The 15,831-nt window shown below is 32.5% G+C and overlaps 1 protein-coding gene and 1 long non-coding RNA gene across 2 annotated transcripts in view; both read right to left on the bottom strand.

Moving 5' to 3' along the window:
- Positions 1–376: 376 nt before the first annotated feature.
- On the bottom strand, positions 377–2,644 carry LOC117111736. The gene is made up of 3 exons (XR_004445907.1): positions 2,578–2,644; positions 1,584–1,669; positions 377–833 (listed from the first exon to the last, which is right to left on the bottom strand). It is a non-coding gene; the product is annotated as an uncharacterized LOC117111736 (long non-coding RNA).
- A 9,470-nt stretch (positions 2,645–12,114) lies between these two features.
- The window catches only part of LOC117111734 (inositol 1,4,5-trisphosphate receptor-like), a 92,391-nt gene continuing 88,674 nt past the window's right edge, over positions 12,115–15,831 (bottom strand). Inside the window, exons 55-56 of the mRNA XM_033254736.1 lie at positions 15,449–15,609; positions 12,115–12,228 (exon numbers count right to left, since the gene is read on the bottom strand). Coding sequence (XP_033110627.1) covers positions 12,115–12,228; positions 15,449–15,609 — 275 coding nt within the window. The remainder of the gene's footprint in view (positions 12,229–15,448; positions 15,610–15,831) is intronic.

Here is a 15,831-nt window from a genome sequence, read left to right as displayed (position 1 = left end):
AACTACAAACTAATTTCCAAATTGTAATATTCGACACGTATTACGCAAATGCTTGGTCAGACAGCTCGTGTTATGTTTAGAGAACCGAAATTAAAAAAAAAAAAAAAACAGATCAAGATATAAGTTTATATAATTTTTTAGATGATATCAGCTTACATACAGTAGTTCTTTTTATATGAAAACAACATTATTTCCGGTTTTATATTTTTGTTGAGGGTGTCCTCAAAAGATTTGCTAGTTTAATAATTAAAGTAGCACGTATTGATGAAGCATGATGAAGTAATTCTTCACTTTTGGTGTAAGCTTATAATAAGGATATTTTAGCTATTGAATTTATTACAGTAAACACAGACATTAAATAAGATGAGAAGAGACGCACAATTCCATTCGATATTTATTTTCAAGCATTGAAATCAAGTTGGGATATATGTAGGCCTATACATTTTATATTTATATCTGTAGGTCTATATCACGTACATCCGGCAAAAATCAACATACCTGATTTTAATCCTCAAAATGTTATATATTTTTATTATCTTTCATGTCTATATTCTTTACAACAAATAGGTTATTTCATTAATAAGATAAACATTAGCAGTAATAATACAATATAAATAAACATACAGCCTACAAGAATTAAACTAACATTATTTTTGAGATTTTTACAGAGGAAAACATTTAAAAAATAAAATTCACAAACAATATTTTAATTTCATATTCAGGAGTTTGATGAGTGACACAATTTGTGGTTATCTATAAATAATTGTTAAGTTCTGTTGCCCTTTCAGTCCGGACATTCTTTCCTGATAATTGTGGCTTCTTTGTCTACATCACTGGAATAAAAAAATATTGAGAAAAGATAAAGAAACAGAGACAGTATCATCAAAATATAATATATAAATAAAAACAGTGGCAGATCCAGGAGTTTGAAATAGAGGGGGCCCACCAGGGAGGGACTTTGCCAAATGAAGGGTTCCCACCACCTCAGCCACACCATGGTTGGGGCGGAGGTAAGAAACTTTTCGATTATGGCACCGCTAGATGGCCAGAAATGGCACTCTCAGATTTTAAGTTTGAATGTAATTTTCTTTTTTTCCCCTCCAATTTTTTACGGCTGCCCCCTCCCCCCTAAAAAATTAGTGAGCGCCCCAACCTTAACACTATCATATTCAATTATCGCAATGAATAATGCTGCTGATACAACATAATAGTACTTCACAATTATTATCATATCAGCATTATCATATTAAATATTAATTATTTATAGTATCATCATATTACAGAATGATGTGAGGATTATTAAATACATGGTATTAGGTAGGACTAGTAGATCGCAATAGCGCAAACAAATTATGTATATTGTCATGGGTAAATAAAATGTAAAAAAGTGTACCATTCAATAGAAATGAATATATAGATTCATAAATACAGTAAATTTAAACAATAAACATATCATAACTATATCTTCACACAAACATTTGTCATGATATAATATTTTTGGAATGATTGATTGAATTTATTCGATGCTCAACATGCACAAGCAAGATAACAAATGGATTGGGATCAAGAAAAGTAAAAATTACCGAACTTCAGGAACACCCATTAGGCCAGAGTCCAGCCCATTTCCATTGAGGTCCAAATTAAACACGCTTTTCTATCATGAATTGAGCTGAAAGATAAAACATTTATTTTACATTTCGACTTTTCTTTAGACTGTACTGGAGGGGTGCCATGAGCGTTTCCTGTTGTTATTATCATTATTTTTACATTTCGACATTTCTTGTAGGCTGTACTGGAGGGGTGCCATGAGCGTTTCCTGTTGTTATTATCATTATTATTACTATCATTCTTATTTTTATATATTATTATTATTAGGCCTATTATTATTAATACTATCATTATTATTATTATTATTATTATTATTATTATTATTATTATTATTATTATTATTATTATTATTATTATTATTATAATCATAAATCCATATGTGAAAGTCCCCCTGGATCCCCTCTATTTCGAATTTCTGGATCCGACACTACAGTAGTAGCTTTACTTGATATCGATATCATGGAAGTACACATCCATGAAGAAATTAATATCAGTGTTGATAAAGACGGTATTATTTGGGCCTATCTCGATCACTTTCGCTGTCCTATAAAAATAATATAGAAAATATTTTTGTCGGGCTATAACAAATTTTGATTATTCAAGGTTAAAATTTGTGCACCAGATAATTATAGACTCTTGGTAATAAATTGCATATAGTGTCAATGAAAAAAAAAACCAGATACGAATCTACAATGTAAACAACGAACGGAAGTTAACCAGCCCCTAGCTGTAATTACTGTAAATAACGTTTCTTTAGCCAGTTTCTTTGATGGTTTTAGCCAGTCACTTGGATTGTATGTTGTTGAATCGGAATGCAGCCATGTCAGTGCATGCTTCTGTCGAGGAAATTGTCAATGCCTTCAATGTGGCTGCCTAACAAACTTAGTCAAAATAATAACCATAGAATGATGACAAAATTCCCATTTAACTAGTGAATTAACGATGCAAAATGTTCAATACTATACTCACATTTGTTATTAAATTGTAAAGTCTCCTTAGTAGTCCATTGAGTAATATTTATATGTAGAACGCCACCTGGAGTGGTATAAAAAACAATTCATTATTCTGTTTCTAATGCGCCATTCCTTTATGACAATGAGGATGATGAGGGTGATGATGATGATGATAATAATAATATTATTATTAACAATAATAATAATAACAATAATAATGATAATAATAATAATAATAATAATAATAATAATAATAATAATAATAATAATAATAATAATAATAATAATAATAATAATAATAATAATAATAATAATGGTGGTGGTGGTTATGATGATATTGATGATGTTGATGGCGATGATGATGATGATGGTGGTGGTAGTGGTTATGATGTTGACGGTTGATGATTATGATGATGATGGCAGTGATGATGATGTCGATAAGTATTATTATGCTGATTGTAGGATAAGAATCGACTTTAAAAAAAAAACTCCGATGGAATCAGTATGTAGGCTAATATGTGACACAAAGGTATTAATGGTCAAGCCGGTCCTAATTACTTGCAATAATTTATCACCCTTTGAAAGTGAGGGACATTCATTTTTGTAAAGTATGTAGGCCTATGTGCTATTTCCCGGCAGAGGAGCCATTTTTTCAACCATGGTGTTGTGTCCGCCCCTTGAGGGGACCGGGTAGTGTCTCTACTGGTTACCAGCATGGGCGCAGATCATGGGGAGATGGGGGACACGTCCCCCACATATTTCTAAGGGGGTTTTTGTTACACTCACTTTTTTGACCGCAACGTAATTTCATAAGTAAAGAAGATGCCTGAAAGTTGTTGAATTGAACTGCATAATTAATGACCCAGGTTTTAACGAAAGAGCGCTGTACAGCCAAATAAAGTAGGCCCTACTGTACATCTTATCTTATAGCAAGATTCCGGTATCTCTGCCCACTAACATCTGAATTATCTGTAATACACGACTCGAGTGCGCGTGCCTTTTGAGAAGTATGAGAACAAGTATAAGATTGGTTTTCGGCACACGAAGTAGGTAAATTAAAGTAAATACATCAAAGACAATTAAGTTTTATTTTCTATGGTACAATACAGAAGTTAATTAGATCTCTATTATTGCCGGAAATTGCAGATAAAATATCATAATGATGTGATGATGATGAATTTTACTATATAACAGTGTCATTCTGGCCATCTTGAGGTGTTATTCCTCAACCCTGATGGGGCTGAGGTGGGTGTGGACTCACGGCTTTGAAGTAAGTAAAGTAAAGTAAGTACATAAAAAAGACAATGTTTTTAAGTTTTATTTTCTATGGTACATCACGCATATTAAGGCCTATCTATGGTTGCGGAAAATCGATGATGAAAAATCAAGAGAAATTTGTTGGCGCTTCATTTTTACTATAATGGTGATGTGATAATGATGACGAATGTTTACTATAAAAGTGATATTTCCGGCCATGAAAGGTACTATTTCCCACAAATTTCGCACCTCGGCCCCAACCATGGCAGGAGGTGGGGCTGAGATGATCTTTGAAGTGATAAAGTAAACTAAATACATCAAAGACAATGTCTTATTTTATATGGTCTCATCACACTCTGTTGCCGAAAATCGATGATAAAAGTTCATGGGAAATTTTCTGGCGCTTCATTTTGACTATAATGGTGATGTGATGGTGAATTTTACTAAAGAGTGTCATTTTCTGCCATCTAGAGGTACTATTTCCTACAATTTTCGCACCTCAGCCCAACCATGATGAGGCTGAGGTTGGTATGGACTCTTCCCCCATCCCGCTCTTACAATGGCCGGACCATATTTGCAAAATGCTTCCGACGGCTATGTTAGTGAATATTCCTAGTGTACCCATTTTTGGTAATTCCTAGACCTCTATGCAATCGAGCCCGCCCTCTAAACGAAAGGTTTCTGCGTCCTGTACACAAGACATTTTCGAGAAATTACTACTAGGCCTACTTATAAATGACATCACATAGTCACATGGGACAAAAGGTAATTTAACGCAGAAATATAGAAGTTGAAATAAGCATGTTGATGGTATATTGTGACGCCGGTTGACTCGCAAAGGACACGAACTTGCAGACAATTTTGATTACAAGATTATTGAAAAAAAAAAGAAACCAGTATGCTTACAAGCGGAGAATAAATTGAGTCCATTCGATGTGAATTAAATATGGCCATAATTTAATCTTTAATTCCTATGTCGCTACTGTATCATTTGCTTGATGAATTCGTACCAGTAATAATGTCTATATATACAGTATCTCATGGGGAATGTAACTGCAAAAAAAAACCTGTTTGTGTAATTTGGATATAACATGCATATTGTTAACAAAATAGATTTTGCTCTTAGTAAATGCTTCGTGCATTAATTTAGGCGAATACAGTGCTGTAAAGTAGGCCTATTTCTCAGCCCGTGATTATCTATACGTAAATAGGCCTACTCAACGGGACATTTAATGTATCTTAATATTGTAAATTAAATTCGTCTGGTAGCGTTGGTTCGTTTAGACCTATATTAATGTCAAAAATACGTCTGGTAGTGTTTACTAGTGTTATCAATATGTCTGAACACAAAAACAAATTAATAAGAGATACCGCTTAAGGCTTACTCGTTGCACAAACATTTTAAATCAATATGGCATGGAATGATAGATTAAAATACGCGTTATTTGCAATCAACTGAAATCTAGGCTTCTTACAAGATTATTTTCACAAAATAACATAACTAGGGGTTTGTCTTGTTGATGATACCGGTTGTTGACAATAGTGTGTATATTATTATACAACTTTGTTGTCGGTCAGAGTAAGATGACGTAGTTTTAGCTTATCTGTTTTTAGAACAGCCGTATTTTATATATTAAGTTCCAGTTCAGTGGCGTATCTAAGCGTACAGTATTTAAATAATAATAATAATAATAATAATAATAATAATAATAATAATAATAATAATACTGATAATAATGATAGGCCTAATAATAATAGTAATAATAGATGAATTTATAGCGCAAATAAACGACGTAGCTATGCGCTCGACAATAGGTAAGAAAACAACGAAAAATTGCTAAATAAATAGCCTTAGCAAGGAAAAAAATAACACCAAGCTAGCACCCAAACCGAAGTATGAGGTTATACCGTCACCCTCGTAAATGGAAGAGCATAGGCAAATGCCCACTTTTCTAGTTCAATACAGTAGTTCTCTCAGTGTCGTCAAATAAATAGGTTTAGTCCTAGTTTTTTTACCTGTTTTAGAATAAATTAAAACCAGCAAAGTGTGATTCATTCCTCACTGAACAAATTAAACATAATCATTAATCGAATGAATAATTAAAGAAGAAATCATGGCCGCATTACCAATTCATATTATGCTTCCTGTCTTGTCGCAAAGATTGTCACGTTTTCGATACAGAATGGCGGCGCCAAGTGACAGCACCGCTTACAATATTAACATTAAATGTGCATATCGTCTTCTCTTCTTCTACTCATAGTCTTAATCGCAAGACAATACAGAATACATTACAAAAGAAATGCAACAAAATACCGAAAAAATTACAAGAAATTAACATGGAAAAGCATTACAACGAAACTCGAATCATTGCCAAGGAATAACAAAAGCGGTAAAACTATTGTCACCCAAAAAAGAATGTGCTATAGTAATTGTAACTTTCGATTGCGCGACGACAAAACGTAATAACGTCACATAAAATCATTTGCGCATGCGAGAAAGTTCACTTCTCGTTGGCTTCCCTAGATTACGTTGTGCAGAGAACAAAGAATGGTAACAGATGAGTGGATCCGTTCTAGAGTTACGTCACGTCGTATCGCACCAAATCAATAACGTCCATCTGTACGGGCAGGTACGAGAAAAAAGTAACTGGTATTGATATTTTGGTCAAACAGTGCTCGTCAACCCAATATGCTGATTAACGGGGGAAATAATATTGTGTGGATACATTTTGCAAAGGAGCCTTCCTAATTCCACAAAGTAGGCCCTATGCCTATATGATTTTATCTGGTGCCACCAATATTGGAAAATGTTGCTGAAACTAATCGACGGAAACTAGAAGAGGAATGTTCAATGAGTTGTAACATCAGTAACTGCACTTACTGCGTCGGTGATGATCATCATAATTACGCAAGAGTCTTTTAAAACCTGACGTCATATTAATTTCAAGCCTTTACTGTTATCTCAGTGGCGGCAAACACACCAAATTTTGCAAAATAAGTTATTTCACTTTTTTATACATTGAAACATTCAGTCGCATTCCCACACTAAACATCTGCCAATTCTCCATCGTGACTGCAGTTAGCTTCTAGAGACCCCCACCCTGCCCATAGTTTTTTTTTCCGCTGCTCTTTCCTTATGGTCCACAGATAACCTGGTCTGGGACCCTGTCCTTTGATTAAAATGTATTTATTTTAACCTGTCATCAATGCAGTCGAACATATTAGTGAAATGGATTTTGGCGCCAATAGAAGTACCGATGATTGATATATTATTTGACTGATTGATTGCTTAATTGGTAGGTTAATTGATTGAAAGATTGATTGATGATTGGTTGATTGATGAAATGATTGATTGATTGATTGATTGAGCTTACTTAGTTTTTTTTCTTATTATTAAAGTAGGCCCCGGTTAAATTTAAAGAACAGGAATAAGAGATCAGGTCTTCCACTTTGGGACTGGGGTTTCCATGGTCTTTAGCAGCTTTGGTCTCTAATTAGAATAATAAAGATAAAAAGACAGTTGTTCATTTGGGACCACAGAAAAGTGGTCTTAAATTGGAGGTCTTTAATTAGAGAAAGACCTGTATATGCATGGACTCCCTGATCGTGGAACGCGTGTAGGTCTACTTCTACGCCTACTACACCGTAATGTATGAAGCTTCGTGCGTGAAGAAAGAATTCAACATGTGCCAATTAATTTAGTAAATGTACAAAGTAATATATAGGCTAATTACCGACGGCGAATGCAGGTATAAACAAAATATATTCACTTAGCTTATTGAATGACTGTGTGGTAATGAAATGAATAATTGATATGGAAATGGCAAAACCTAATAGCTTTTTGAAATTTATTAATAGCGCCCTATTTTACCTTCACTCTAAATTTAGCTTTCAGTCCAGTAGGAATAACTATTATGGCTATTTATAGGACTTTATGACGTCATTATACCATAATTACTGGTCATAACTGGCGAAGCGTTATGCTATAAATTTGACAACATTCCGATTTTAACATACGGTTGTAATATTATCATTAGTATTTTAAATATTACTAATTTTTTTCACTCGTAGGTCTATTCATACTTTTCAAGAAAGCTAATTATAAGACTTATTGACGTCATCATATCTTAATTTCTGCTCATGTACAAGCAATAATATGTTATAAAGTTGGCAACAATGTCGAAGCAAACGTATAGTATGGTATGAACTAAATTACTATTGAATATTACTATCCGATTGTGTACTGGGGGGGGGGGGTTGTAAATATTTAATTTAATCATTATTACCGAAGAAATAATTTTCATTGCAATTTTTTTATTACTATAATCTTATGTATTACTCCACATAGCCAGCACACCTGCTAAAACTAGGACTGCTACTGGAGGTAGGCTAACTCCTGGCGTACGTTTGTCTCTTAAGCTTAAAATAAATAATTTAAAACAAAAACACTAAACTACTACTAATAAACACCAATCATTGAAACGCGAAAGTGCCGTCTTAGAACAGAGGCAGGTCATTTCATTAGAATGTTTGTTTATATTGTTTCCAGCGTACGTTAAAATAAAATAAAATAAAACGTGCTACAACCTAAGACAACCACCACCTTTATAATCGAAAGTCTGATAATATGGAACTAAAAAATTGAGATGTTTGAGATGTTTTAACTTGTCCATCCATCTCTTCTGCCATTATGATCATCATCATTAAAGTCGGCACACCTTGCGTCGACCGTCGAATCTATCTCTGCTCCATGTGAGCGCTGGACGCCATCTGCTGATGGCAAACGGTGGCAATCAGAGCGGATCCCCATAAAAACTATTCGTTGCGCGCGTTCCGTTCTAATTGAATCGCGTCGGACGAGTGTCGGCGCATTTTAAACACGACTTGACACAACATGCACATTCATCAACAAACATCGATATATGACCGTTAATAAAGTCGCAAAGAGAAATTTCATTTCATTTGGTACATTTATATTCATTTCAATTGTCGATAATTATGTTTTTATTTTACCATCCTATAAAATCGCAAGTTTCAACGATTCTAAAACTCAAAAAACCAACCACATCGGTTGCAAAAAGCAATGTTTAAAAAATGAATCAGTAGGAAAACTTATATATTTCATAACACATTTGTTAAATGAAATAAAAAATCGTAACTAGAAAATATAAAATATGATAATACATTAAATGGAAAGCAATATACTCTATATCATTTATACAAAATTATTAATAAAATAATTATTTAGCATTAAAAATTAATGTTAATACCGTCCTCGGACAGCGATCAGAAAAAAAACACCCAACACGAACCCATCGTTTACAGCCAGTATTAGACAAACTATACGGTAGCCTAGAGAGTCAATCATTCAAATTCATACTTATGTAAGACATGCAAAAAAACAAAGCAAAATATATGAGTGTATATTAATATGCGTTTCCTGATATCACACTATATTTTCGGAATAATTTTCAGACAACTTCGTGAATGCAATTTGTTTTGATAAAAAAAAAAAAGAAGCAGCCTGTGCATCGCTCAAGCCTTTGCTTGGATCTACTTGATTGATCACTCCACCTTACCCTTAAATTCACCTGTCGGCTGGTTCACAAAAATCACATCTCCTCGAGATTTTACTAAGAATTCGTTGAATTTAATCAATAAGTAGAAGGTTTCTTTCCTTCATAAAAAAACGAAGATTATTTTGCAATCCAAGGAAATTAAATTGAATAATATTCGGTTTGTGTAGCAATGAGAATTAATTTTTCAGTGATATTTAGTTTGGTTTACTGCAGCACAGCATAGGCAAATAAAATTTAGTATTATCAATTCAATGATTTTTGGGTTTATAGCCGCATTTAGGCATTAAATTCAATGATTATGCTACTTTACCGAGCAGTGAGTTTGCAAGCAAAATATTATATTCAATTATTTTCGTGTCCGTTTAGCAGGACTCCTGTCGAGAAAAAATTCGAACCACCGGCCTACTTTAAGTAGGTTTTTCGCGACGGAGAAAGAATAAAATGAAAGGACGACATCTTAAGTCAGCTAAAATTAAGACACGATAAAAAACAAAACCGCATTTATAAAGAGTTATTTTTTTTCTATTTTTAGAGACGTAATATATACTTCTATTTGCATGTAAGAAATAGTAAAATCTATTTTGAGATAATTTTCTCATCTGAAATTGAAACTGACATTTTAACATGCTTACAAATTGATATACACCTAATATTTTTGATCCAGTTGAATCTAGAGCACTGCATAATAATGAAACATCCTGAGCACACTATTTTGGATTGGCTATGATGTAGTACGTAATCACATGCAATTGGTCACACGTACGTACATACGCAGTCGATGTCCGTTATAATGTACAGTACTGCACACGCGCATCTAATGTCAGCTCACGAAAGAGAAAATTAAAGAAGTAAAGGGACAACCCAAGCATACCATTAGATCAGTTAGCATAACTTCTCCGATTATAACCAAAACTATCAGAATATCATTAAAATACATTTTCTTAAATAAGATATATCTCACAGAATAATTGCGATGTCACCAATTTATTTTGCTCAAGAAAGTCTCTCCGTTAGCGAGACAAACACATGCTAACGTCTTGATTGGTTAAATTATACATTCATTATTATGTGTATAAATCAAAAGATTTATTAGCATGGTAATTTTTGTAGACTATTAGAAATGTTTATCATAATATTGACGGCACAATCATCATTGGCATGTTGTTCATGGTATTCAGAATATATTGACATTTCATAAATTCTCTCTCTCTCTCAAGTATTAAAGAAATTTACCTAAATACCCACCAAAATTCAGAAGAAACAAACTAGGTAATCTATATGTTGTGTAGTTTTATATTTTAAAATTATGCATGGTTCACACGTACGAGAGGATAATAATTCTTTTTATGTTTGTTATTCTCATATAGAATAAATAATTTTGACCTTTACCTTAGATATACACTGTTGTAAATACCATGCATGTTTACTAGAAAATCGTTAGTATGACCACCCTTTAGATAAATAATCTGTTATATGTCGTCATCAGTCTATTACTTATATTTGTAGTAAATGTTACGGTAGCTCTCCATTTACTAATAGGACAATTTACTAAAGTATAAATTTTGAGATCATTACATACTTCAGTACATGACATAACATATTTTGTTATATCATTTAAATTATAAATTCTTGAAAGACAATATTATGAAAAAGAAATTAAAGGATGGAGCTACAGAGAAAAGGAAAGGGGGGGGGGGAAGAATGAAAAAAATGAGGGGATGTGTGGAATAAGGTTACAGGTATGGAAACGAAAATGAACACTAGATATAAGATGTGGAGAAGGGAAAAAACTAGCAGATCACCAAAAACGTAAATAAATAGAGCATATAATAATATATACATCCCAAAAATAATGAAGAAATTGCAGTAAAGGTTACACATTGAGGAGAGACAAATCAATCAAGGGCTTTAGCATAATTATTAACTTGGATTTGGTGAGTCTGTTGGCTGATTAAGGATTTCAGAGAAAGAAAAAGGAGGGAGGGGTGGGGTTAAAGGTTGGAAGGGAATATCTACAAGGACGTATTAAACACTGTTGCATAATTAAAACACTACCAATATCCAATTCTCTCGTTATCATACCTCTGAAATAAATATTTTAATAACATAATGAAGATTTCTCACTAGGAATGTATACTTTTTTTATATTGGAATAATGATTTAATAAATCTTTTTTTACAAACTACCATATTCTAAGCCTCTTAAATTCCAAAAAATAAAATATTATTATCATAACAAAATATTTAAAAAAACATAAAAAAAATTCATAGGATATACATATCATGGAACTATGCAAATTAAATATGTAAATGAGATTAACTCTGCAAATTTACTTAATATTATGAATATTTGAATCTCAATATAAATATGAAAATGATATTAAGATTATGTTAATCTGTAGTTTCAAATTAATGTATACCATTATCATTTTAACACTCATCAAGGTATCTACGAATATACTTCAGTAAAAATAAGTCACAACATGTCTATTTTCTTTTTATCTATTATATTTCTAAAATATATACTTCCAAAAAATCTAAAAAAAACATGAGATCCTCGTGCATCGATGATTTCATAATATTCTGAGAACCACACTTAACAAACAAATATATAATTGTATTTTTTGTTTCTTCATACAGACAATTTGCATTCCTTCAGCAAATGTGTGTATAAGCACCAACAACCATGATGTTTATTTACCGCTATGAAGCGTGTCACTACCCCTCGTGTCCATTCATGCCAGGATCCATCATACGTCCCGCTCCAGTCGTCTGCATACGTTCTAACTCCACAAGACCTTGTCGCTGCTTCTTCTTTCTTTGCTCTGTCATCTATTGAATGGGAAGTTATTATATTGTTAAAAATTGTATGTTATAAATTATAGTAAATAATAATATACTATTAATAATAATGTTAAGTAATTGGTTCAGCCACACTGTCAAAAAAGTTGGATACAGAAGACATATTTAAACTAAAATTAAGTTATTGTTTATTATAAGAAATCAAAACATTTTTCTATTGCAATATGTATACAATTAAATCTAAGAATTATAACTGCTCTTTAGGAAACCTCAACAATCTCAAAGCCCTGTCCACACTATTAAATTTTATTTGACAAAAACATGTTACATGCCTAAATATGGTCATGATGACATCACATCATGACCATATATAAGCACATCATGACCATATATGGGCACATCATGACCATATATAGGTCAAAATAGTATGAAGGTCTTGAATACCATTAAAGGAAAGACAGCTACGAGCAGATTTACATTTATGTATAAGGACAAAATAAACTGATTACATTTGAATGAATAAACCCATTTGGTTCATTTGATCAATCTTCAAATCTTTTTGACCAATCTTGGCATCAATCATTTACGACTGAACCTAAGAAACAGTTCTAAATTTATCCAGATGCTATGAGCATGAGACTAAAATAAACTAATTGTCTTACATAAAGAAAAGTTACCCATCCTCAATCTTAATCAATAAAATGGACAGTAAATGCTATACTCATTGTAAAACCTTCTTGATGATAAGAATAACTGTTAGAAGTGGTTGTGTTTGGAAAGTGGTTGGCGCATCAGTTGTGGTTTGGACTCCCAACCTCGAGGTCGGGGGTTCAAAACTCTCGCTGTGCAAGTCGCTTGTGTCCTAGGGCAAGGCAATTTATCTACGGTTGTCTCTCTCCACCCAGGAGTACAAGTGGGTACCTGGTAGGTTCAAACACAGCCTGCACTGAATACAGCTGCAACATTATGGAATTCCCCTATGGGGCTTGAGTGTGTGTTCCATATGTGCTTGATCCAGTGATCCGGGGGTAATAATGTTCAAGCGCTTCGAGGTTGTGTCAACGGGAGGCGCTATATAAATCCAGAATTATTATTATTTATTAGAAAATATTCTCTTAATCTATGAACAGTTTTGGAGTCGAAACTCCTTCCACTGTCACTTCAAGAGTCCATTATTGTCAATAAAGTTGATTGATTGATTGATTGATAGATTGATTGACTGACTGATTGAATAACTTCAAAGATGAAGTTTTGAAAATAATACATTGAGAAGCATAATTTTTTCACTCATATACCATATGTACAATTAAATATTTTTTTGATTAAATGTTTGTTTCAAGACTAATGTGGAAGCAGAACAAATTTCAATCTCAGAGACCTTTTTAAACTTTGATATTAACATCTACGATGAAGTTTAGAAAAATAAATTAAGAATCATACTCGGATGTATCCATGTAGGAGGTTAATAGAGCATAACATAGGAACAGAAAACAATTTAAACTTTGATATTAACTAACATATTAAATGTCCTTGCTTGTACTTAGTCTTATGACGAAAAGTAGGCAAAACATAATCAGTATTACTAGACAGGTTCAGACAAGGTAGACATAAGCTTGAGGTAAGCTCCAAGTAGCCGTTTGCCTGTCGTAAGCTCAACTGGAAAGCCCATGAAGATGCTATTTGTACTTTGCTTCTCTATGAGTACAATAAATAATTTAGCTTGTAATATATGCTAAAAAGACAAACATTTGCTAAATTTTTAACCTTATTAAAACAGAATAAATACAAATCTACATTAATTAACAATTTAGTATGGAAAAGCATCGATAGGAGTAATAACACCGGAGGCATTATAATAGTGATATTTATAGGTTGTTGTTCATATGAGGATTAAAAAGGTGGGAGGCTTGCCATTACTAAAGAATTGATGGGAATAAATTCATAGGCTGGTATATGTTATGACATTATCTTGTTGTGCTATCCTGATATCTGGTAATAAAATAATTTTAATGTCAAATAGATTATGAATTGAATACCAACGCACAGAGGCTACAGAAAATACTCGCAACGAAAGGATGTATATTCAACTCAATCAGGGTTTATTGAATAATTTATTATAAAAAGAAAATTATAGAAAAGGTTCAAGACCTCTGTGTATGGTCATAAGGAAGTATATGAAGTCATTGTCATCTTTTGGATTTGATGTTTATACTACTGATACTATGTATTTATTGTTCCTATTATTGTGCATGTCTAACATAAAATGTGGCAAAGACAAGCCATACCAGTCACTCGTTGACAATCCTGTTTAGACATAATGACAAAAACATGATGGAATGTCAAAATTTTTGAAATCTATTTTGTCACAACTAAACTAACCTTTATATATCTATATATCATGCTATGCTCTTATTTTCCCCATTTTCAATGTTAAAACAACAATTTTTTACAATTTAGTGACGGATTCTTCCTGAGAAATGCCCAAAATCATAAATTTGAAGACTGATTTCTCAAATATTGTCCTTTAAACAGCTGTATGTCTAAACTCCTGTAACTTCAAAATAAAATGTCAGCTTTTAATGATTTTTCTACCATTTTATAGCTCTCATTTTACTGTTTAACCCTGTATTAATAACTAAATATCAATCTTTGCTACAAGTGATTGGTTTGGCTTGTCTTTGCCATAATGTAACATAAACACTACATATTATTTTATTAATGTGTGTTTTGTATTATATTATTAATGTGTGTATATAAATAATCCCAGCTTAATAACTTGGAAGTTACTAGAGGTTGTTAACATGTTGCAAAGTTCTTTGACTCTACACTAGTATAGCATATTATTTATAAACTATTAATGAATATTAAAAATTTATTTAAACATGAAAGCTTATGTCACACATGGGGTTTTTACAAGGCCATGTTGCAATTATGAAATTAAAGAGAAAAATATTTATAAAAACTATTTATGGCAAATCACGATTAAAATTTCCTCGTAAAAGTACATTACATACCAGGTCATAACAAGAGCATTATATAATGTTATTCTAAACATATTTATACTACAATATTATTATTTTCTGATTTTCATTTCTTTTTTTGTTCATGTGATTCACAAGCTAGGTCAGTGCTGCATCACTGAAAGTGTAATCACTTTAAAAAGGTAGAGTAAATAAATAAATAAACAATATTCACTGTAATATAACAAAATATTTGCATAGTGAAGCTGTAGTTGTTCTTAGCCTCTCACCTTTATCATGAAGTGAACATAGCTTTCTGGTCCAGTGAACTCAGTTTCGTCTTTCACGTTCACAAGTACGATGAAATATAGGTAATGCCACATATTATGTTCTTCTTTTTTATGTTCCTCAAATGAAACTTCTTTGTTGTCAAATGCAGCTCGATCAAGCCCTAAAAAAACAAGTAAAAAAAATACAAATGCATGAAGATATATATATATATATAGATTAAAAGGCAAAATACTGAAAAACAACAATGCTGTGGGAAACAATGGCTGGATCTCAGTAGAGATACAAAAATGATAAGCAACAGCTAAAAAGTAAACGTAAGTAAACAGCCAAAAATAGAACCAGAGCTTTCGGACAACACTAGTCCTTCCTCAGTGGCGAGTGA

This window comes from Anneissia japonica, unplaced genomic scaffold (assembly GCF_011630105.1).
Source record: "Anneissia japonica isolate Jap-2015-1 unplaced genomic scaffold, ASM1163010v1 scaffold288126_len377047_cov203, whole genome shotgun sequence".
NCBI lineage: Eukaryota > Metazoa > Echinodermata > Crinoidea > Comatulida > Comatulidae > Anneissia > Anneissia japonica.
The sequence above is the reverse complement of the archived record's forward strand: the minus strand, read 5'-3'. Positions and strand labels throughout refer to the sequence as shown.